Here is a 25,642-nt window from a genome sequence, read left to right as displayed (position 1 = left end):
TGCTTTGTTTCCCCACATTACAACTTTAAAAAAACAAACATCTTTTTTCTTTAATATTTCAACTTGATGCGATTAAAATTGTTAATTTTCCTCATAACATTACATTATTCTTGTAAAATTATGACTTTTTCCTCATGATTTTTGTTTTCTTGTTTAATTGTATTTTTATAAGATACAGAGGGCCAATAAATGATTTATTTATTAATTTATATTTTGTTGCGGATGAATTGTTTTTCTCTTTTGTATTTTCATTTTTCTTTAATTCTTCCATTTTTTTAAATTTATTTTTTAACTTATCTATTTATTAATTAATGTATTAATCTATTTATTTTAACATTTTCTTTTACTACTGTATAAACCATGTACTCTATTCTTTTCCTTCCCGAAGTTTAGAAAATGGTAACATTGAAACAGGAAGTGAACAAACTATCAGTAACTGCTTCTTCCTGCTCCTTTTCAGACACTTTGGCAAATGTAAACATGTGATGTTTCTCAATATAACTTGTTAAGCTTGTCCGAAAAACAAATAAAACGATTACTGCTGCACCCATAATAATGTGCTCTTGAATACACAATATCTAATTAATGTCAATCTAAACTAAGTTGAAGCAACAAAACTAAAGAAACAATGCATGCGTTGGACAGTGACAAAACTTAAATAGACATTAGCACCAGTGCCAGGTTTACCCAGACAGAGCTGTCCCGGCTGGTTCACTAATTATAGACCACTAAAGTAGGTGATCTGTTGCTATAGAGACGACAAAGAAACTGTTATATTAATGACAGATCAGTTGATAATCAAAATGATGAAAAGGTATTACAATGTAACATTGCCATATGTTTTTGGCTTTTGTTTTTGCGACCAACGGATATTTTTTTTTTTTTTTTTTTTTTTATTGGCCGGATGTTTTTTTAATTTTAAAGAAAAAAAAAAAAACAGCAGCCAAAATGGAAAAATCTGCAGCAATTTTACAAGAATAAAGTCCAAATAGGAAAAGAAAAAAGATGTAATCTAATCCGAAAAAGTTTTGTGTGACTAACTCGTATGAGGAAAAATATTTATAAATTTTACAAGCATAAAGTTGAAATATTGAAGGTTCTTTTTTTTTTTACGTCATAATATTATGAGAAACAAACAAAACAAAACAAAGCTGAAATTTCTGGAAAATTAGGGTTGGGTATAAAGTTATAATATTATAGGAATAAGATGAAAATATGGGAATAAAAATCACATTTAAAAAAAAAGAAAGTTCAAATAGTTGGAAAATGTAAAAAAAAAAAATAATAAAAAAACAGCAGAAATGAAAAAACAGTGGTGATATTACAAGAATAAAGTTTTAAAAAATTGATTTAAAAAAGTTGTATTCTAACAAAAAAAAAGCTGCAGGTTGACAAGACTAAACTCGAAAAATTTCATTTTGATAGCAAGGAGTTGAAATATTAAAGAACATTTTTTTTTAACATAAACTATTTTAATATTATGTAAATTTGGTTGGGGAAAAAGTTAATATATTATTGGATATTATGATTTTGCGACAAGAAAATTTACAACGAAGAAGAAAGAAAAAAGAACACAAAAAAAAAGGGGAAAAAAAACCAACAAAACGTGGTATGAGCTACTGGTGTCATAGCTTGGTCATTCATGGTAAGCGGGAAAGATTCATCCGTGTATTCTGATCTCAATAGGACGAGACTCAAGGTTTTTCTCACTTGTCAGGTTTTAGATCTCGGTGCACAATGCCATAATTGTGAAGGTACTCCAGGGCCAGGACGGTTTCAGCAAAGTACATCCTTGTCATTTCAACAGGCAGTGGACCCATGTTCTTCAACAAGTTGGCACAATCTCCACCTTAAAAGCAAAAATCAAACTGTATTTAACCACATTTTCCAACCTCCGCCATTTGAAATGATTACTAAACAACGCAGGAACTCATGCTATTTACAGTCTAGCCCCCAGTGTCTATTTATTTAATTTTAAGTTAATGCCCGAAAAGCTTGTAAAGCCTCTCTTTAATTTCGCTCTTACCCTCCACATACTCCATGACCATGCAGAGGTGACGTCTTGTCTCGAAAGAACAGAACATGGACACAACGAAGGGGTTCTCGGCAAAAGTCAAGATGTCTCTCTCCACAAACGCCTGCTGGATTTGGTTCCTCAGGACGAGGTTCTGACGATTTATCTTCTTCATGGCAAACCGCTGGCGGGTCTCCTTGTGGCGGACCAGATACACGGCCCTGTCAAACATTAGGATATCCCATTAGATAATTATAAACCCCCGCAGACAGTTATATAATGACCAAATACATTGGATGAGCACTGCAAGGCCAGTAGGCAATGACAATAGGAGAATTGGAGAACATACAGGAAGGAGAAACAATGGAGAATTCCTCTTACCCATAGGCCCCGTTACTGATGAGTTTAATGGTTTCAAAATCACTCTCTAAAGGTTTCCGCCGTGTTGGGGTCACCACCTGGGGTGTTTTATTCTACAGGAAAAGCAGAAACATAATGCTTGTGAAAAATAATGACACACACCAAGGGATGAATTTTGACTTTCACAGGGATTGCCAAGGCAGCTGCATCCTTCATGTTAGAGCACAGGTGTCCACAGTGCGGCTCGCAACTTTTTTTTTTTTTTTTTAAGTGGCTCTCGGCACATTCTAAAAATACGATTAAACAAGAAAAAAAAAAGAGGCAAAAATGGAAAAAAAAATCATCAATTTTACATGAATAAAGACAAAATATTAAGAAAGCAACACCATAATATAAAAAATAGCATAAAGTTCAAATATTAAAAGGAAAAAAGTTGCATTATCGGTGTCATTACTTCTATGGACAGAATTTCTAGGCCAGTTTGGTGGCTGCAGAATTGGGTCGCTGCTTTTTGCAGATGATGTGGTCCTGCTGGCTTCATCGAGCCGTGACCATCAACTCTCACTGCATCGGTTCACAGCAGTGTGTGAAGCGGCCGGTATGAGAATCAGCACCTCCATGATTCTCGCCCGGAAAAGGGTGGATCTCCGGGTCGAGGATGAGATCCTGCCCCAAGTGGAGGAGTTTAAGTAACTAGGGGGTCTTGTTCATGAGTGAGGGAAGGATGGAACGGGAGATCAACAGGCGAATTGGTGCGGCGTCTGCAGTGATGCGGACTCTGCATCGGTCCGTTGTGGTGAAGAGACAGCTGAGGCAAAACGCAAAGCTCTCAATTTACCAATCAAACTACGTTCCTACCCTCACCTATGTTCATGAGCTTTGGGTAGTGGCCGAAAGGACAAGATCACGGATACAAGCGGCCGATATGAGCGTTCTCCATAGGGTGGCTGGGCTCTCCCTTAGAGATAAGGTGAGAACCACTGTCATCTGGGAGAAACTCAAGAGTAGAAGCGCTGCTCCTTCGCATTGAGAGGAGCCAGATGAGGTGGCTTGAGCATGTGGTCAGGATGCCTCCCGGACGTCTCCCTGGGGAGGTGTTCAGGGCACGTCCGACCGGTAGGAAGCCTCGGGAAAGACCCAGGACACATGGAGAGACTATGCCTCGTGACCCAACCTCAGATAAGTGGTAGAAGATGGATGGATGGATGGATGGATGGGTGAATGGATGGGTGGATGGATGGAAGTCTCAATATGAGAAACAAAGAATAAAGTTGCAATTTTAGAAAAATTAGGTTGGGTAAAAGTTATGATAATAAAGTCAAAATATTATGACAATAAAGACATAATATTACAAAAAAAATATACAAGAAAGTGAAATGTAAGGGGAAAATGTTCATACTAATAATACACTGTTACTGAAAACACAAAGCTGAGATGCAGGCTGTTTTTTTCTTTAAATATAAAAATGTCTCTGCATATCGACATGGGATGGTTGAAAAAAAATATAAAAGTGTCCCCTTGCATCCTTAGATTTTCAGTATCGGGCCCTCGGTATAAAAAGTTTTGACACCTCTGTGTCCAAAAGTGGCCAATAAGACCAGAACAAGTTGTTACATTTGTCGCTAGTCCCCATGTTGGCAACACTATCCTACTGCTATGTCTTCTTATTCTCTGGCAGACCAGGTGCACAAGAAGTGTGTTAAGACGGTAGAAAGTAGCGAACAACAAATTTATGTTAAATGTATTCATGGCAGGACGCGTATGGGAAAAACTGGTATGCATAAAATCATGCCACGATGGACCAGCAGCTTCATTTGCCTTTTTTATATTGATATCACCCAAGATAGTTTCGAAGGACATTGACTCACTTCCACATCTGGCTCAGTGGACACTGAAGGACTGTAATCATACTGTTCAAGGTGCACCATGTCTACAAATAAAAGACAAAAAGGACAAGGTTAAGTCAAATAATCATCAGGTGCGGTGACATAGTTGAATTGTGGCTCCCATGATGCATGTGTTATAGCAATTATCTCTAAAGGTTAGCCCCTTTCTTTTACCTTCTAGAAGGTCTCGCGTCAGGCCCAGCTGGCTTATGATGTATCGAGGGATGTCCGATTTGATTCCCTGGCCAACTTTGGCGTGACCTTCTGCTGCTTCAAGCAGGTGGTAGAACTCTTCCGGATCAAACTCCTGCAAAGAGCATTTGACATGTCATTCATAGCAAGAAAAGGTGTCAAGAACATGTGCTGATGTAACGTCACAGGTCAACCAGCACTGTGTTTCTGAAGGCTAAATGTGTGACTCATTAGGTTAAAGCTTGAGCACTTTTCAACTCCTTTCACAGAGATGATGAGCATCCCATTCTGCTAACATGAATATCCGCTCTCAAGGGCAGTATCTAATTTTGGTACTACTTTACAATGAGCTCACTTCATCCTATTTCCGTCAAAGTCATGTCATTTTCAATTAGAAAGAGAGATTTCTACGCCTCTGCTTACCAGACACTCGAGGAGGCGAGCAGGTCGAGAGATTACGATGAGGATCTTCCTCACCAGCTGGATGATGACAGTCACCTCCTCGCTTTCCGATCGCTCGTAGGCCTGGAAAACAGCAGGGGGGGGGAGGGCAAAAGGAAAAGAAAAATGTCAAGTTTATTTATACAGTGCTTTTCACAGATGACTCCAAACTAAACAGCAGTGATGAAAAATGTTGCATCCATACACATTCCTGATCAAAACCTCAAGACCATTAGAAAAATTGCAAGAATTTACATTTTGCACTGTTGACCTTAAGTAGGTTCTAAGTAGAGCTTCAAAATGCAAAAAGAAGAAATGGGAGTGAGACAAAAAATAAATTCCAGTAAGGAATTTACTGCAAACAAGCATTCAAGTGAAACAGGCTGTTCATCAGCTGATCAAAAGTTTTAAGACCACAGCTCAAAAAACCCCTGACATCCCCCAAAAATAAAATGTTCAAAAAAGGACTTGGTAATGAGGAGCAGCGCGATTCTTAGTAATCGCCTGAAAAATAGTTTTGGGCGTGCTTGATGCCAGTGTTTCCAGGAAGTTAGTGGGAATGTTGCTCCAGGTGGTGAAGATGGTTTCACAGAGGGCATCCACCGTCTGGAACTGATGTCCATTTTTGTAAACTTCTCTTGCCATCCACCACCAAATGTTCTCAATTATATTTAGATTAGGTGCACACGCAGGATGGTCCAAAAGAGTGAGGTTATTCCTCTGGATGAAGTCCTTTGTCAGGCGGACATTGTGAACTGCAGTGTTGTCCTGTTGAAAAAGCCACTCATTACCGCACAGACGAGGGCCTTCAGTCACGAGGGATGCCCCCTGTAACATCTCCACATAGCCAGCTGCCGTTTGACGCCCCTGCACAACCTGAAGCTCAATTGTTCCATCGAGGGAAAAAGGACCGCAGATCATGATGCCGCCCCCTCCACTGTGCCGTGTGGATAACATCTCAGGTGGGATATCCTTGTCATGCCAGTAACGTTGAAAGCCATCGGGACTGTGAAGGTTATATATTTTCTCCTCAGAGAGTCAAACCTCCGTCCGCCTTCCACAACTTCCATGTTTGGTGCTCTCGTCTAAATTCCAAATGCGTAATTTTGTGGCATAGACGTTTTTTCTTCTTAAAAGTCTTCTCTCGCAGATGCAGTCTGATGGTTATTGGACTGCACTCTGCACTAGTAACATTCATTTGGCCTGAGGACGGTCCAGTGTCTTGATGGACAGCCAGCCAATGGGATCCTTCGGCTCAGGGCCGGTGACGGGTTTTTTTGGGTCTACCACTTGACTTTTTTGTTCCAGGATGTTTGAAGAAGTGACTGTCTTTCTGCGTCCAAGCTCAGCAGCAATGGTGCAGCCGCCATCAAAGAGAGAAAGCTTTTTTTGCCTTTGCCATCAAGAGATCATGGCACCTGACAGAAAATGACAGCGAATCCACATTTTTGCCAAGATTTTGGCTTTTAAAAGGCTATGGTCTGTTTTTGTATCACTCCCATTTCTTCTTTTTGCATTTTGAAGCTCTACTTAGAACCCACTTAATCTCCAGCAGTGTAAAATGTCAATTCTTGCAATTTTTCAACTGGTGTTAAGATTTTGATCAGAGTATATATCACACTTGTTGGGGAAAAAAAAAACAAAGCTATAACTTACATGAGTCGTGATCACGGTTTGTTTGTTTCAAACATGCTCAACATGTTACATTAAGAAACATCACATGATTACACTAGCACAATTCATCTTAAAAAGAAATAGGAAGAAGCAGATTCTAATTCATTCGCAACATGCGTTTAACATGTTGACACTTATTATTTAGTTTGCTTACATTTTGTTATTTAAAGTTTATTCCCAATAAACGGGACACATACTGTGTTCCAAGCAGATGGATAGTGCATTAAGACAAAAATGAAAGCAGAAGCTGCGTCAAGTGCGTCAGATGTTACGTCATTTTGAACACAGCCGGAGTGTGATGGGTCAAGTGTGAGTCAGCCAGCAGACCGCTTAGTCACAATCTCAAGGAGCCGTATGGACTATACCCTCTTCTTCAGCCATCATAAGAGCTCTACAGACTCCATTCAATGCCTTGTTCAAAAACCACTGGTGATGAAAAGTTTATCAAGTAATGGCAAACTCACGTAATAATAAAATAATGATGTAATAGTGCAAGACAAGCAACTTGCATTGACTGCACATCATATTTTGAGTGGGAATATTTACTACGTTTCTGTAGCATCTAAATTGAATGTCCCAAATGTAATTTGGTAATCCCAATCAGACAGAAAAATCTGACCAATAATTAAAAAAAGTTGTCTTTATTATTTTTGTATTATATGTAAGTGCTTGGCAAAAAATAACATTTAAATAACCTCACTGTGTTAAGAAGCTTTAAGAAATATTGGCCTTAATTTAAAATAATAATTTAATCATAAAATAATATTTATACTTCCTTTCTCTGTAGGTGGGGCTTCAATCTTCATACCTATTGCACTAAACACACATTTGGAGGATTTCCTATGCTCAAAGCAGAAGTCTTTCAATTATAATTCCAATGGCATTTTTTTGCTTTTTGTTTTTATTTTTTATTTTACTGTAGCATTTGTAGCTGTAAAAAAAACTTCTGTGCATTAAATCAATATAACTGTGAAATATATGTGTAAAATTGTGTGCGACAATGTCTTTTTTCCATAGCATGGGAAGGGATTTATCAGTTCAGCTGGACAAACAGTGGAGAAACTACGTCTTTTATCAGCATGCAGAGCAATAGGGAAAGTTGCAGCTCTGCTAGTATTTGATCACAACATTTCCAGTCCTGTAGCAAAGGTGCCTCTGCGCCATTATCAACAATTCTAGCAGGCTGATCTGTAATGTGTACCTTGGGTTATCGGACGATTATTGAGCGGTAGGAGGCCTGATTGCATCCCTGCTCAGTCAAGCTATACTGATGCTCTTTGGTAATGTCATTACCGCCAAGTGGCCAGCTGACGTGAAAGCACTCATCGGGCTATACATCAATTTTCGGAACGATAAACCATTCTACCATCCAAGTGAGATGCTGCATCCTAACCTCGTGAAGCAGCTTTTCCAACTTCTCCTGCAGTTCAGCAAAGTAGCGGGATGTAACCAGCCCTTTCTGGGACTTCTCCAAACAGTCACGGACCAGCTCGACCAACTGGTGCTGGATGAAGCCCAGCACCCCGTCGGCCAGCGGGAGGGAGCTGTCTGGAGAACAGTGGGTGACAATTTCCAACAATCGCTCCTCCATCTGGGCTGTGGCCTGCAGGCAAGAATCACAACATTACCACATTTAGCGGTAATTATGGTTCTTCACTTACTATAACACTCAATTCCTGTGGGCGGATTCATATGGTTGTTGATCACATAACAATGACTGACACATTTTGGCCCGACAATAAGTCTTTTTCATGCAGACATGTTTAGAGCATGTGTTTCAGGTGGTTAGCATTTCAGATGGTCACAAGCGTGCACACCTTTGCTGCTCACTTACAAACTGAGTCTTTAAGCTCACCTTTGGAAATCGCTCTCTGTATACATGGTTCATCATGACTATCTCATTGTCAATGGAGACGCTTGATCGGCCAGGGCTGCAACACAAACAAACAAAGCAAATTACTATTACTAGTACTAGCTCACAAGATGGATTTACATTTACTACTGTCAATGTAAACGTGCTTTGAACTGTAACACTCTGTTAGGACGGGGTGTGAAATGATGTCACCAAGAACAAAGTCATCCAACTACAAAAGATGTTTTGCTCTCTATTTCAGACATGAAGAATACAATACCCCAAAACCCAATTACGGTACTCTCGAGGCAGTATTAGTAATAGATTGGTGCTAAAGACTTCTTTGCTTTTTGCCAGCCAAAGGCCAAAACCCCTCTGATTTAGAGCCCGGAAAACTGGAGGTGCACCGCATGAAGATTTGTCAATGCCAAAAGAAAGGGGCGGGATTATCATGACAAAAACATACTAAGAAAACTACGAATCTAGTGACGTAAACTTAAGTCAAACTGGAAGCTGATATCAGCTGTTTAAGGAGTCACTTAAATGTCCTGGACAGAACGCATGGTCATGGATACCTTTGTATGAGCACTTTGTTAGTCATCAAACGCTAGCAAAGCTACATTTTTAAACTCTTAACAGTCAGTAAAACAAAGACCTTAACCAGGGTTAAAAGGCTGTTAATAAAAGTATAAAGAAATATAGAATGCAAATTGCAATTCCTGCGATCAGCAGTGTATGCTCTGACAAGAACGATCGTTATTTATTGTGAAGTTATACACAAAGGACGGGAATCTCGGTCCTTTGACTAGTTAACTACTGGGTTTGCAACAATTAATCGATCATTAATCAATTATCCAATTAATCAACTATTTTAGTATTCGATTAATGTTTTTTTTTTATTAAAAATTGTAAATATCCCCTGTTTTCAGCCTCTCAAATATGAATATTTGTTCATTTCCTTAGGTATCCATGAAAGCAGACATATTTGTGTTCTAGGAAAAAGATTTCACACTCATCAGTTGGACTTTGGAACACAGTGATCGACATTTTTGCCTCTTTCCTGATATGTTGCAGACCAACCCACTAACTGTTAGCATTTAATTCATATTGATTTGGTCCGTCTAGGGCCTGACTGATTACTTGATGAATTGAAACAACAAGCTTCAGATTAATCAACTAAAGAAATAATCGTTAGCTTCAGCCCTATACTGGGTAGCAACAGGGGTGTAACGGTACATTTGTTCCTAACCGGGTTTTTCTGTACGGAACCTTTGGATTGGTACAGAGGCGTACCGATTTCCCAAGTCATTGTTTCCCATGTCGGGCATCTACTCTATAAACAAATACAATGCAGCCCAGCCTTTGGCTAGCAGGAGTCATGGCTCGAGACCCTCCTCCGTCGTCTCTGGGTTCCTCCATTTCGCCTTCCAGGTGAAGTACAGTACATAAAGAGACAAATTGGATAAGATGAAAGCAGTGTGCCTGCCGGCATTTTGTTCAGTCGAGATGGGGACCGGTACAAAAACACAAACCTACGATGTGGAGGTTTTGACCGACATGGGATTTGTTTTAGCATCTTTAATGCACAAAATGTACAAAAGTACTTGAAGTTTTCTGTATGCTTTATCTGTTTTTTTTTTTATATATTTGAGAATTTGAATGTTATATATTTTTATTATATTTATATTTATTAAATATAATAAATATATAAATATATTTATTAGATTTATATTTATTACCTTTTATATTTCATCTTAAAAATCATTATAACAATACCTAAGAAGTTTTATGTTTTACACTTCCGGGTCGCTACAGTATCATACTTGCCTGTAGAGAGGAGTTTATTAGAGCCTCATATAAAATCAACAACAATGTGTGTGTCTGTCTTGTCTGGCTATGAAGCCGCGAACATGTCAGGCTGAGCGCTTGTGTGTGTGTGTGTGTGTGTGTGTGTGTGTGTGTGTGTGTGTGTGTGTGTGTGTGTGTGTGTGTGCAGCGCTGCATGTGTGGAGAAAGCTTTGTTCGCTGATATTGTTCTAGCTCCATTTGCTGATATTTTTTTGGCATGCTTGGTTCGGGTATCAGGATCGGATCTAAAGTGGAAAAATGTGGATCTGTGCATGGCTACATACTATAGTTCTTGTATGCATGTTTGATGTTAACTCAACCATGACCATTTCTGTCCGACTCTAATAGGCTGACCTTAAGTATAGTATATTCACATGCATCAGACCAAATATTCTTAATCTGAACCATATTTAGATGCACACATGTTTTCAGGTCAGTGTGTAGTGATTATTTAAGTGTCAAAAGCTGTCTTTGATTTCCAGCTGAAAACGGTGTTGCGTAAAGCTGTTAAAAGCTGTTATCAGAGTGCATTTCACACTTAGGTTTTGATGCGTCTGTTGCACACGTGTTTATATCTAAAGCAGGGGTTTCTTCAGGCCAAACAGTGACTCACAAGCAGCGTTCAGTATTTCATCGACTACCACATCATTGTGGATTTAGGCATGGGGCGCTGGAGGAATTTTACAGAAAAACCTAGCTCGTCAGAGCTTTAAGCAGAACAGAAGCAAAGCCTATCACATGTAAACATGCTCCCCGAGCCTTTTTGTTGTCATTCTAGCCGCCTCAGACAAACAGTATGACGGCTGCCCAGCACACATTGCTGAAGCTCACCATTGCACCCAACAAACGCCCGCCCCCCTGCGCCCTAAAACACCCCCGCCCTCGACTACAGTTCAGCAGCTAGATCCCTGCAGCACTCTGTAAGCTAGCACGCCTACGCATGGCACACCATGGTGCCAGAACACAGCACTCAGGCATCATACAAACAGCGCAAAGCAGAGCCAACACACAAAAGTTGTCAAAAATCAAACAGCTAAGCCGTTGAATCGCCATCTGCCCGCCGGCCATCCTGCATGTATAATCAACGAGGAGGCACCCACTGAAGGCTTACAAATTCATCTTGGTCATAAAACAACATCTCACCTAAACACATGTTTTTCTTTCCTGTCTGCCACTCAGGCCCTGACATGCAGAATCCTTGCCTCAACTTTTAATCCATGGAGGGGATTTATTGCATTTAATCTGGATAAAATGCATTTCAACAATGCTACGACTATGCCTGTCACGATAACCTGTTCAGTTAATGTCTTTGCCAAAAATGGTAGTTATCAGGGCTGCACCATTCTGCAAGAACTGTAAATCAGGATTTTCTTACTAAGAACTGATGTTACAATTCTCTGGGTCAATTTTTTTTCCCACACACGCACACACACCACGTTCAGGGTCACGTGCTTATCTCACAATCCATCATGCCCATCTTCAAATTGACACAAGTGTGGCAGCCAAAAAATGAAGGGAGCCATGATCATCCTTTCTTAGAGGTGTCAGTATAGTCATGGTTTAGATGTGCAGAGTGACTGCAAATGTGCAAACAGCAAGCAGCTCACAGCATTTTTATCTGAACCGGACATTTTTTCCCCCCCATTAACAAAGGAGCAGAGACAGTTCTGTTTCATTATCAACCTTCTCCTCCTTCAGCCTTCATCGGGGACTTGCTTATTACATACCAGGCGATGTCTGGTTGAGACAGACGGAATGAAAAGAGCTACTATTGGTTATTTCCCAGTGGATTTGTTTAAAAAACTACCTCGTGAAACAAACAGTCTGGCATGCAGGGCTGTAAATTTAGACCCAGTCTCCCAGTCAGTAATGTAGATGTGCTACCTGAGGCTCCGTGAGCGAGGTCGTATGACGGTCGTGGGCCGCCCATCCTCGTCGGTTATACTGTCAGTGCTGCGGAAGTGTTTGAAAAGGAAGTGCAACTCGTCTTGTGTTGGCTGGTAGGGAAGCTGATGAAGGCGCTCTTGGGAGGAAGAGGAAGACTGCAGACAAACGACACAGCAATCAGTCAAGAATTTCATTTTATATCAGTTACAAAACTACTACAATCAGCTATGATGCCCATAATCACCAGCCCTTGACAACACTCACTTTTCACGCGACACATATAACCAAATAACCATTTGGATTAATTATTTACATCAATCATGTGGATTAAATAAAAACTAGCACAGTGGAACCTCGGTTTATGTACAGCCAGGCTTTGCAATATTCTGTTTTTGATGACCAATATTGCCTAAAATATGTCTCGGTTTTCGTACCAAACAAAGCATCCACACATTGGCGACTCGGTTTCTGAAGAATGGATTGTGGTTCTTTAGAGTTGGGACACTACAGACAGATACTGGCGTCTCAGTATGTGTCGCATTTCTTCCTTCTAATAAGCAATGTGCACCAAGCGCTGATGAGGTGTTCAAGGGCACTGCATATTTGTGTGTTCTGTGTGCTTTTTGGGGGGCAAAATAAGACATCAAGACGCCAAAGAAAGTTGCAAGTACAAGACCTTGGATAAAAGTGACAAACACCATTGAATATGTGTAGCGTGGCTCTTCTGTCCCCTCTCCTCCTCCCTCCACTCATCTCTATGTCCACCACCAAGTCTTCAATAAAGGCAAAAGTGATGTTAAATGTTCATTTATTCGTTTCATTTGACATTTATATGTCTTTTTCATTGTTTTCTGCACTTAAAACTATTATAATTATTCTCTATAAAATATATTTTTTGTTCATACTTCTGGGTGTCTGGGATGGATTAATTGAAGTTACTTTATCTCCGACGAGAAAGATTGCTTCGGTTTCGTACGTTGGTTTTCGTCTGACCTTTTGGAAGGGATTAATGACGAAAACCACTGTGTTTTGTCAACTACTCTCCAAAGGCCTGAAAACATATGTGCAATTCAGTGCATACCTGTCAACCCTCCTGGGAAACTCCTGTATTTTGCCCTTCTTTCCCGTCGCCCTCAGGGGAGGGGGGGGGTTATTCCCTTATTTTTGCGGGAAATGTCCCTTATTCTCAAATGCAAATGACAGGTATGATTCATTGACACCTTTGCACTGGCGTCTCAGAGGGAGCATGATGTGTATGCGCTGCTGAAAACCACAAGTATGTGTTCAGACAAGTTAGGCCAACATCAAGTTAAAACAATACCGCTGGAAAATCCATGCAAACGCCCAGGCAGCAGAGAATCCATCTGCGTAGAGCAGCACACCTACCGTGGCCATTATTACATTAAACTGTGACGTAGAAGAAAGAGGCCTGACAGAGACATCATGAAACATTGTGTAAACCCATTGTAAACTGAACAGAATGTGGGGTAAACAGCCGGCAGTCTGTTTAATTCTGCAGGCAACATGTCCTTGACAGACGGGCCCAGAGGGGCGGCATCTGTGAAGTCCATTTTTAATGCAGTGTTACAAAGATGGCAGAGAGGCCCACTATTGTCCCAACTGATCTTAAGGTCTGTGGCCGGGTCCCAGTCATAATAGCAGCACATGGTGGGGATACAGCAAGGGTGAAGTCTTTACAAATACAACTTTTATGGACCAATAGCAATTAACAAGTCATCATAACTAAATTACTTTAAAAGCTATCAGAATTGTTATTATTATTAATGAAGAAAGATGGCCATAATTATTGGAAAAGCCCCTCTAGAATTATTTAATAAGGAACAAGGCAAGGGTGTGCCCACACTCTCAACTTAATCCCTTCATTAACATGCACGCACACAGACTGTATGGGTCCACACAGACTGTGCCGATTACCTCTAACACTGTTCAACCGACTGGCTGAATGACTCATTCAAGCAGATAATGCAAGAAAACAATTAGCTGTTTGTTAACTCAATCTTGGCATTTGCGCTACTTGGCGGCATAAATGAATCTGCCATTGGGCCTGAATGAGGGGTCAGAAATCTAGAAACTCTGAAGGATGCAGCCATTTTTGTGTGCGTGTTTGTGTGTGCGGTACGGGCTACTTACTGAAACAGTGGAGCTCGGAGGGTTGGTTCCATAGCCCGACGAGGGGAGGGATGCCAGGGACCATCGTCGGCCCTCAGCTCTGAGAGGAACACATTGAGCATTAGTTAGCATTTCATAAGCGCAACCCTTACATAACAGACATGGAGCATTGTTTTCTTATTTCTGTGTTTATGTCATCAATTCATTTACCTTTTGCATAAAACAAAACTCAAGCAATACTTTCAGACATCCTCACCAGCCATTTCCTTTAGTACACCTGCAGAATCTTGAAATGAGATCCAATACCGAAACAGCATCAAAAGTGCTGTGTAAATGAATGGAAACAGCCTGAACATCCTAAGTGTATATATAGTTAGTCAGTAGTTGGCACAACAGCTACAATCTCCAAGCTCTACATAATTAGTGTCCTAATTAAACACTGCTGTCTAAAATGTCAAATTTTTCAATCCAGGTGTCATATAATTGTAGTTGCACATTACTTACAGACACAGTCTCCAAGGCAGAAACGTATTAGAAAGTATTCTGTAACATAAGGCGTCCGGTATGCTCTGTATCATTCAATTTGTGTGCCTAACTGCGTCGCAAGGTCAACTCAATAAATTATTGTGGCCACTAGGTGTCACCAAAAAAACAACCACCACCCCGTTTTAACTTAGAAGCAGCACATGTTCAATTATATATACACAGTATATACTGTACTTTGACATATAAGTCGAACCTGGCTATAAGTCACATGACCAGCCCAACTATGAAAAAAATGCAACTTATGGTCCAAGATATACGGTAGTTTACAGTGAGTAGCAAAATCAGGTAACGCATTTTTTTTCAAATTACAATACAACACATATTCCTCAAAGAATTTTAGCTAGAGCTATTGGATCTTATTCAATTGTACAAGTGTACATAAAGGTGTGGTCAGTGAATCGATATACATATGATGTAAAAGCCACGAGAAGAAGCAGCTAGCTACCTGTCCGCACGAGCCAAGTGACTGAGACGGAGGCAAGAAAGAGAAGAGAGGAGAAAGAAAAGAGTTTCAGTGAGGCTGCAGACTTTAGTGTAAATGATCCTGTGACCTCTGGCATTCGGCTGAGGAATTCATCCTGACAATGTTGCCTTCCTTGCCACTGTGCATTAGCACACATACTACCATTCTTCTGAGGAAACGTTTTACGTAACCGAAAATAAATCTTCATTGCAAAGTGCGACAAGTCCAAAGATTGTATTTGCAGTGGCGACGGTTTGGATTAAGAACCATACATGAACAAAAAGAAGGGGTAATAAGACATTTGGCTGCAAAAGTGACTCTACTGCACAAAGGCGTAACACAGACTGAACCAGCAAGTTTGAGGAGGAATGTTAAATCCAGGACAGGTTGAAAATGTTATTTGATGATGATTTACGAGGGCTACATTCCTCGACAATTAGTTTTAATTTACAAGTGAGGCCAAAAGTTTAGTTGTTAAAATTTGCTGGTTCAAGTAACTGCAATAATGGTAATATCTGGCACAGTTATAAACTTCAAAGCTGGTATGTACTGTATGTTAAAAGGAAGCCAGCATTTAATAAGCAAAATGTTTTTCCTTTCCTGAATTCATCCAGCAATGATCCTCACGAGTTCCACCCCAGTTTCCAACAATTGTTGCTGGGTGTCTTCAAGGGTGCCATCATTTCAAGTCTCACTTGTAGGCTACACATGCTTGTAAGAGAAGCGCGTTGCCATGGGAACTGGGTTGACAACTGTGTGAGTGGGCTTCAGGGTACCCTCTAACGAACGGCAGTGCACTCATCCTCGCCTGTAGGAGGATCTGGCAGAAAGGGGAAGGTCTGCATCCTTGAGGCTGCCAGACCACAATCCCGATGCAGACACCGGTCTCACATGGAGACCCTCAACGTGTGATCGCACTTATTATGTTTTCATTATCGACTTTTAACTATGTGCATTGGTTCACTTGGGTTCCAAGTGTCAAATGAAAGCTATCCAGTGCTTGCAAACTTTGCCATTTTTGTAAGGACCCATAAATGCTGTTGAAAATAATATAAAATACCCCCAAATTTCATTATGGAATAAAAAAAAGACATTGATGAGGACTTTGGGGCGACGTGGACGATAGTTTGCTGCTGTTGGTCAGAAGTATTCACACTTAAAACACAAATTGTAAAATAATCGCTTTTAATGACTTCAGATTAATAGCTGGCAGGGTTTCCCCTACATGTAAATGATCGTGGCTCAGCACCATGACAAAATAAAAGCAGCCACAGCTTAAAAATTAGGTGTTTTAACTCAGTAACATAGTGTATGAATGGATATCTATGCTATATAGATATATATAGATTATTTATGCACATATTGACCACAATTAGTTTGAAAACAATTTAAAATATCATAAAAAGGTTTGACTGCGCTTTATTTTGATAAACATGCACCGGAATCGCCTGTCTGCCCTGTTGGCACTTGCGCACGTGTGGCCAGGTAAACGTATGCGACCAGTTTTGTGTTGACGGCACAACACAGAGGCGGCAGCCCGCCCTCCCATGCAGCCCACCACCACAGCTTCAAAAAATCCTCTGGGAAACCCTAGCTGGAAATGATGAATCGGATATTTCTGACATTTTGTGAAATATGGAGCCTCACAAATAATACTTCAATACAGTGCAGCGGTGTTGTCATACCTTCGGGCAAATGGAAAGTTGAGGCAGGCACTAGTCGACGCATTTCGAGGACTGTCCAAGGGGCTGCTTGCAGCTGAATGAGGAAAGATGAAATTACTATCAGTCATATTCATGCCTTTATTAATACACAGACAAGGGGTAATTAAAAGAAATCTAAAGAGAATGCAGACGACCACATGGTTGCATTTATTAGCTGACGTCATGTCTACGCACGGACCCTTGATGGTGACAGCATTATAACAACAAGCGCCTCAAAATGATCCAGTCTATCTTGGTGTTACTTTTCCAAACATCCTAGCACCTATTTATGTATAGCATTAATTGGGGAGATTGTGGAGAGGGGGGTGGTCAGTCTGGTCACACTAAAGGGGTTTAGCACCATTATGGACCTGAGAGATGGAGACGATTAGAGCCTAAATTGGACTCCGTCATATGATAATCCTCAGTAAATTGCATATCCACACATTGCTGGTATGAGGAGCCCTCGACTCTCAACTCTTTCCAGTGAGTCACAGCATTAAGTGGAACGTCAACAATATTGTTGATGCAGAAAGCAGCCACCTCAAATAATCTTGACACTCACTTGACACTCTAAATTAACGACCCGTCAGTGTGTTCTGCAAACCATGATGGGAAATAGGCACAGTTTTCCATGACTGAAAAATTGGTCAATCATTTTCCAGGTTTTCCAGAAAGCCTGGGAACCCTGTTTCAACTTTTAATAACACCAGTGGTTTTATGGTAGTGACAGTTTGACCCTAGAAATGTATTCTTTTTCTATTGATTCCCAAAGGAAAAAGCCTTTCCAAATCAGAAATAATTCGACCAGGACCTTTGAAAAGATTATGTCTGATCTTGAAGGTTTCATTGTATTTGTGAGTTTTTTTTAAACATTGTGAATATAATATAATATAATTTCTGACTTGATATAGTGAAGTCTTTGATTTTTTTTAAGGCTTGCCAAGGTGTTGTTGGACGTAATGTGTAATAAAGTTTATGATGACCAAAGGACAAGTTCACACACAAGGATATGCCTCAAGTGATCCATGCAATTTCCAGGTCTTCTACAAACTGCCATTTATGTATAAATGCTTTGAATAAACTTTGGTCGTGTCACGTAGGAGGAGTTACAGTGCACAAGATTGGCCTGTGTATTTCCTGGGTGCATACCGTGCGTTCACTACCTTAATAACAAGAGGAGGGGCTGGAAAGCTGTGTATGTTAAATAAGACTACCGCAAATTCCGTTGCGCTGGATTGCCCTAAATTGCAAGTGCTTGTCAATTAATGGGTCTGATTCAGGTCTGAGATTGTCGGCTGTTGGGTGGTATTCAGTGGGTGGCTGGTCTTAATTTTGCAGTTTTATTCTGAAGGGGATTTTTTCTGAAGCGGGATGCCGTCTATTAACACTCATGGGTTCCGACAATGCTCTGTAATGCAGTGTGCAATTTGCAGAGATCTGCCGCGTAGTATTGTAGGTGGTCTTGAGGACCCAAGGTAACTTGGGCAGACCAAAAGGTCGTAAATGCTCAGCAAAGAGTGACAGAGAATTTTTTTGTTCCAGTGTGTTTTAAGTATTGCATTGCTGTCTGATATATGCTTCTGTCTCTGTCTAGTACCTCCCTCTCTCTCTGTATGTTGGACTATGAAATGAATGCGATGCAAAACAGGTTCATGGATTAGTTAATTGGGTTGGGTTGTGCCTAGTAAATATTCAGTACAATCAACTGCAAGAGCAAAAATGTATGTTATTAGTGGTTCAGCGAAGAGACAGTGGATCCTAGGGTTTACAAACAGTATCTCAGAAGCGCATACTCAGGTTTCGTGGAATCGCTGACGTGCTTATTTATAAAAACACTGATAGTAGTAGTAGTAGTAGTACTTTATTAATCCCACAGCAGGGAAATTCACCTGTTACAGCAGCAACCAAGATACACAAGTAAAGAATGCATAGTGACATAGTGAATACAAAATGGTTCAGGTGTTGTAGAGCCTGATAGCGGTCGGTATGAAGGACCTGCGGAACCTCTCCTTCTTACACCGTGGGTGTAACAGTCTGCTGCTGAAGGAGCTGCCCAGGGAAACAACAGTGTCATGTAGCGGGTGAGAGGTGTTGTCCATGATGGATGTCAGCTGAGCCAACCAACCAGCCTTAGCCAGATACCTAAAAGTAGTTATTGTATTCGGTGTAGATGGGACTTGAGGCTCGGATTTTCATTCCCGACATGAGCATTTACCCTCATGAGAGCCCGAATAAGACCCATGCAAGTTGGGAACTCAAGGCGAGCACGGCAAGATGTTCCTTGCGCTTAGAGAGGAAACGAGATCGTGGTGGCGTGAAACCGGAGCTCATTTCTTGCTTGTGTATCAAAATGTTCTTAAATAGTTTGGACGCCAGCACGCTGAGCAGCCACGGCTCAGTCGATCCTGCTGAGCTCAAATTACGAGAGCTGGTATTGGACTGGTTTAACAACAAACCACCTGCCGCTGCTGACACCTCTAACAGCGCTTTGAGCGAGATGAAGAAATTGCAGCAAAACAACAAGTGTGTTGTTTGTGTGGACATGTTGCTGCGGCGGACGGGTAGATAGTGAAACATGAAGCAGAAAGCCAGGCGGGATTGTGTGTTATGTGAGAGCAAACCTATACAACTCTAGGACACTGCTGTCAACAGTTGCTGTACTATTTTGTGTGTAGCATTTTGTCCCTCATTGTCATCACCATCTGAGATGACCTACTTTAGTGCCGTTCAGTTTGTTATGGTACCCACTTTTCTGTTTGTAGCGTATGGTAATGGCTGCCAGTCCCAAAATACCTAACCAGCACCATCTTACTTTTTGTTTGGAGTGGTGACGTTTCATTTGTGTATGATACATACTGGTGCTCACTGACAGGTCGACAAGTATGTCGTCATATGTGTGTTATAATGGAAGGTAAGAGAATAACCACCAGAAAAAGCATAATTTAAAATTAGGGATGCACATTTTTTTTTCAAGCCGATACAGATAACTTCCTGCTTCTCAAGACCAATACAGATTTTAAAATTTAGATTTAACTGTAGTTTTTTGCACACCGGGAAGTAAGAACAACACAAACAAAATTGGAGTTGACAAACAGTACCTGTAGACTTGCCCTTACCAAAAACCATGACATCACTACTATTAACAAAACATGGAAAAAAAAACAGCGGCGGCTCCGAAGTACAAACCGTCGCTCCAAGGTGTTTACTTGCCGACAAAAGCTGCTATCTTCAATGATGGCAAAGGGCTGGTTTTCCAGTGCCATCATTTCAATGATGAAATCACAGTTCGCTTTAGCCCTTTGGGTCATCGCTAGCAAACCTTTTTGCACTTTTCTAACTACGCAGCGACAGGAACAAGCCACGGGCCCTGGGCGTCATAGCAATGCTGGAGTTCCAGGTGGCTGATTATGTTCGGTGTATGGAAGCTCAATGTTTTTTCCACTCACTGTGGAATGTTTGCAGAGCATTTGGAGCATTTTGTCAAAATGTCTTCCTCTGAAACGGTGAGAGGTCCCACACGATCAACGCCATGTTTCTTTACAAGTGAGCTCTGGGGATGTGCGATGAAAATGCAAACCTGGTCAGAATTTACCGATTTACTGATACAGTCCACAATCCATCTATGTTAAGTAACTTGTCAAGTCCACTGTGTTCTTCTTATTACTAAAAAGTGCCCACTTAAATGGTTGAATTATGCTACAATGCAGTCACAGTGTCGGCCTTTCTGACGGCGTCTGAATTACAGCTCTTTAGCGGGGACTGAGCCCATAACTTGCAATTCTCTACTAAAAATTGGGGCTGTGTGGTCCCGAAAGTGAGCAACCAGAACGCTTGTTGACAAACTATTTAGCTTCCTGTGTAGTAGTAGTGACTGAAGCGACATCCAGATCGTTGTCGCAGCTGGAACCAATCAATGTATAACATCATTGCTTCTTTTGTTTTGGTGGACTTTTGTTGATTATTATACGGATGGAACTTCGACAATGCATGTTCTGATAAGATATAAATGCAGTTTCTATGATGATAAAGCTTTTATTTAAAGACATTATGCATAAGAGTTCATTTTTTCCCGCAAATACATTCATAGGCTGTCAACTAATGCATGCATATGGTCGATTTGTTAAAACGTAAGCATTTCGAGCTAAGAAATAAATTAATAAATGGTCGCACGGAGGCTGTTAGATATAAATTTCCCCGCTTAATCAATGCAGAATCAAGGACGACAACCCCAGCAGGAATCAACAGAAAAGTGCGTGGGGGCTACTGCCCATCCAGAGAGAGCATAGAGCTTACCAGTATGGACTGAGAGTGGGGAGAGTGGTCGGGACAGAGTGGGTGATGGCGTTCCAACACAGAGACTCTTCCTGTTGCTGCTGCGGCAGCTGGAACACAAACAGAGCGGGAGAAAAATTACATCTAGCAGTTTCTCTCAACACACAACAATCCATGTTGCCCACACAGAACAATTAAGATGGAAACATACTCCAATAACATAAATTGCTCATATAAGTGTGGGTGTGACTGTCTACATGTGCCCTAGCGACAGGTCCAGGGTGTACCCTCGTCCAAAGTCAGCTGGTATAGGCTCCAGCTCACTCGCAAAATAGGGTTATATGCTGCCTTTAGCTGATAGGAGGGCAGGGATGATCTGATCTGAAGAGTTAAGCCGACTGGTAAAACGTTTCATGGAAAAACAACCTTGTGTGTATTCCTCTAAGCTTTGTGTAATCACGTTGGCCTTGGTTATCCACCATCAACACTATTCTTCTTATGCAACACTTGTGTTAACTTGTGTGCATAGGAGAGAGAAGAGATGACGCTGAATGACTGTAATGGCACTGCACGGATTAACGAGATCTGACCTCGGAAGTGGCCATGATCCACTAAGCCGTGACTACGGCAGCACGCTGAATAAGTCGCAATAACATTAAATCGCATGCTAACCAGATGTGGACTGGTGGATGATGGTCCAATTTTATCATCTATGTTGCGTATTGACCTTCAGTGGGACACGGTGTGCTGGTTTGGGCTATTTAGCCTCCATAAATCAATGGCTTTAGAGGGGGGAGCGAGTCAACGTGAACAAATTCACTGTTTTATCCTGTCAAGCAGGGTGATGTCTACCATAAGTCCATGTAACTCAGATAATCCTTCAAACACTTCCATTTTGGCCAGTGACCAACCAACATAAATACTTGATGGTCAGACTTACAACAACTTTTGTACATTGCCATCCATCAAGATTTTAAGTTATTTCTCAGGGCAGATCCGCCTAGAAGAACATTTACGTAACTACAACTCTAGTCTGCAGGCAAAAGCATGACACACTAGTATGGCCTTGTCAGAGAGGAGGAGGAGGAGGGAAAAAAAGTAATAAGAGCGAAAATACAAAGAAGGAACCTCGTGTCAACAAACTCAAAGCTGACGGGAGTGGGTCCAACGACAGCAGCACGCCCAGCTTGAGCTGCAGATGTCCATGACTGATTGTGTGTGTGTGTGTGTGTGTGTGTGTGTGTGTGTGTGTGTGTGTGTGTGTGTGTGTGTGTGTGTGTGTGTTCATAAGGGAGGGGAGGAAATAATCCGCCAGTCCTAAAAAGAAGGGTGCAAACTTGGACCATAAACACACCATGAGCAGATGTTGCTGAACTCTCTCTCTGTCTGTCATACAGTGATAAATAATGCAGATTAAACCAATGTTATGAAGTAATTGTTTTCGCACATGTTGTACATTGCGGGCAGCGCCACATGCAATAGAGAGTGTTGATGTGTCCACGCCAGTGAAATGCTCATTTCTGAACCACTATTAAGCCTATGAGATACTTTCCTGTAACTTGTACCTTGCAGGACAGAAATGGACTCCTGCCATGCCCTTATTTCTGACAATGGGAGTCAAACCTAACCTAGAGCCACGAAAACAACAAAAGATGCAAAAATGAGTCTTTTTTTCCCCACCACTGTCTGTGTTTTCAGGGTAAACAAAGTGATGTACAACATATACAATGAGCTCAAGATATTGGATGAGCTCATCATGATGGCTTGGAGGCTTTAATAGATAGGACCCATGACAACAACAAACTATAGTCTGGAGTCAGTCATTTTCACAAACCCTTACGCAAACTAACTGTAGGCTGTCATTGATGACATTCGTGATCTGCTGCAATGTTAATCCTCAATTCAACTACTGTCTAACTGATTAAAATGATCCCAGAGCTCCAGTAAATAGCTCTATCCCAGACAAAAGCATCAACTCCACTGAACGCGGGATTAACGTTCGAGTATTTAGCTTTCACAACACGGCTATTTCATCAAGCCAGACAAGCGTGAGAATGACAAAAAACAAATGTAATTTGTTCCCTAAATCATCCATTAAACAACAAATGAACCGATAAGTGTAAAACTAGCTTGAAGTTCGAAATTCCAACTCCTGTGAACTAACCTTTTTGAGCGCTTCAGCAAGGCTCCGGGAACAAAATTGGACTTGTTCTGGCTCGGTTGACTTGGGTCCGACATACTTGATGATTTTCTTTCATAGCCTTAAAAGTTATTCTGCATTTTTAATCAATTGGAGCTCCTCTGCTAGTCTCCCCACCATCGTCGTTCTCTCTCGATGGTTCCTTTTGTGTCTAACGCCGAGTCCCTCTGCCGTGGGCAGACCGAACCAAAACGGTTCCCACGTTGCCTCATATGCTTCGGTCCGTTGTCAGACAGAGGTATCGGCCCGGAAAGACCTTCCCCATGACGGTGTCTTTGTGGATAACGCCGAGCACACCGTAGCGGGACACCAACATGCAGACGCTGCTGCTAACTAACCTGGAGTCTGATGTTGCGTTCAAGTGCTGCTCGGTGCCTCTGGCACTACTGTTTCAGTTTACAGCAGGGGTGTCCAAAGTGCAGCCCGGGGGCATTTGTGGCCCACAGCTCATTTTTAATGACTGCTTCCAAATTATAAAGATAACATTGAATACGAAAACTAAAAAAAGACCAAAAGTTGTTTGTTTTTTTTTAAAGAGCAAAAACACATGATGCAGGGGTGTCCGATCCGAAGTGTAGCCTGGGAGACCATTTGCTGCCACATCTCGTTTTTCTTTATTGGCCTGTGACACTTTCTAAAAATAATGTTAAACAAGAAATGTATTTTAAAAAATAATAGCAAAAATAAAATTTTAATAAAAATAGTTATGTACATAACTATTTCAAATTCAAATTGAATGTAAATACAATTCAGTTTGGAGATAAGGGCATTTATTTCATTTGAACCATAATATACAAATAATGTCATTTGACTCTGACAGCACATTGGCGATCAATCATCCCTTGTTGCCTCTATACTAATGAGCCAACCCATTTGTGTGTTCGTTGTCTGTGGGGAGAAGTTGGTTGTTTCGTCTTTTCGTACTAAAATTAAAAAAGGAACGACTTCCCACAATGAATGACGACGTCGTTGCCATTCCCGTCCATGATGAAAAACATGCTTCCGCCTGTCACCCACACACGTCAAACCACACTATTGTCATCTTGTCCCTGAAAAACAAACCCCGAGCTTGTACCAATGGTGAGCCAGTATTCATTTTGATGTCGTACTTTTCTTTGTTTACTACATCGGTAAATGGCAACAGCACAACTGCATGAGATTACTATATAGTAATCCCCTATATACTGTAGTAATATTGCGGTTAATTGGTTCCAGACCCGACTGTGATAACAAATTTCCGCAAAGTAGGATTCCTTATTTATAAATGGAATATTTTCAGCATAGAAAACCCGTTTACGACCTTGTAAATATGTTTTTTAACATTACTAGAGCCCTCTAGACCTTAACTAACACCCCTATAGTCACCTTTACACTCGTATTACTAAATATAGTAGACATAATAAGAATAAATAAGCCATTGAAGGCATAAATAAGACTTGTGCTCGTGTGTGTTGCTATAAATGTATTCCTTTGGGGAGCAGACTGAGTGGCGGAACAGCAAGTGAAGTCGTGGGTTGAGAGTTGAGTTTCATCTTGCCGTGGGTTACAGCTGCAACAGTAGCCCGTGTTTTTATTGGGGATTACTGGGGGGACTGGGGGACTGTGACTGTGTGGCCAACATGCTAACCACTACACCACCGTGAGGCCCTCAAATATGCTCATGTTTTGATTAATAATAGGCCGTATTCAACCATGAAACAGCATTATTTACTGATTATTTTTGAAAAACCGTGATAGAGTGAAGCAGTGAAATTCGAATCACAAAGTGGGGAGGGACGACTGTAACAGATTACAGTCATTCAGGTGTTAGAGCGAACATGAGGCGGTCTGTGGGCTCAGAAAGGTTGAGGACCGCTGGCCTAGAATACAAAAATGACAAATATATTAAAGTGCTCTCTCTCTACTCCATTCTCTCCTGACAGAGTGCTCCATGGATGTATGAATCGCTAGACCTCGAATATAAGACAGCCCTTTTCTAGGGAAAAAAAATACCATCTTACATTTGGGTCAGTACAGTAATGGTCATTTATTACCTAAAAAGGCATGTTTCGGAATGTGTGGGATTTTGAAGAGCCCCTGCCAGTAGGCTCGCTTTATGATCACAGTCATTTTTACATCCTTTCATTGTTTCAATGCAAGGGTGGAGACTTGTTGTTGTTGTTGCTCTCGCT

At 41.0% G+C, this 25,642-nt stretch overlaps 1 protein-coding gene across 5 annotated transcripts in view; it reads right to left on the bottom strand.

Annotated features, from left to right (window-relative positions):
* mast3b (microtubule associated serine/threonine kinase 3b) overlaps nucleotides 1-25,642 on the bottom strand; it is a 44,564-nt gene that overhangs the window by 10,381 nt on the left and 8,541 nt on the right. For 2 of the 5 annotated variants that reach the window (XM_054789542.1, XM_054789546.1), the window contains 13 exons: nucleotides 21,293-21,381; nucleotides 16,979-17,051; nucleotides 15,276-15,296; nucleotides 14,306-14,384; nucleotides 12,152-12,309; nucleotides 8,423-8,498; nucleotides 7,961-8,170; nucleotides 4,876-4,977; nucleotides 4,435-4,567; nucleotides 4,243-4,304; nucleotides 2,396-2,487; nucleotides 2,027-2,235; nucleotides 1,711-1,849 (listed from right to left, as the gene is read on the bottom strand). In XM_054789542.1, coding sequence (XP_054645517.1) covers nucleotides 1,711-1,849; nucleotides 2,027-2,235; nucleotides 2,396-2,487; nucleotides 4,243-4,304; nucleotides 4,435-4,567; nucleotides 4,876-4,977; nucleotides 7,961-8,170; nucleotides 8,423-8,498; nucleotides 12,152-12,309; nucleotides 14,306-14,384; nucleotides 15,276-15,296; nucleotides 16,979-17,051; nucleotides 21,293-21,381 — 1,443 coding nt within the window. Of the gene's footprint in view, nucleotides 1-1,710; nucleotides 1,850-2,026; nucleotides 2,236-2,395; nucleotides 2,488-4,242; nucleotides 4,305-4,434; nucleotides 4,568-4,875; nucleotides 4,978-7,960; nucleotides 8,171-8,422; nucleotides 8,499-12,151; nucleotides 12,310-14,305; nucleotides 14,385-15,275; nucleotides 15,297-16,978; nucleotides 17,052-21,292; nucleotides 21,382-23,435; nucleotides 23,839-25,642 lie in introns of those variants that run through there. The other 3 variants (XM_054789544.1, XM_054789545.1, XM_054789543.1) reach the window with 3 other exon arrangements.

The sequence above is a fragment of the Dunckerocampus dactyliophorus genome, chromosome 10 (assembly GCF_027744805.1).
Source record: "Dunckerocampus dactyliophorus isolate RoL2022-P2 chromosome 10, RoL_Ddac_1.1, whole genome shotgun sequence".
Lineage (NCBI taxonomy): Eukaryota > Metazoa > Chordata > Actinopteri > Syngnathiformes > Syngnathidae > Dunckerocampus > Dunckerocampus dactyliophorus.
This window is presented reverse-complemented; position numbering and strand designations above follow the sequence as displayed.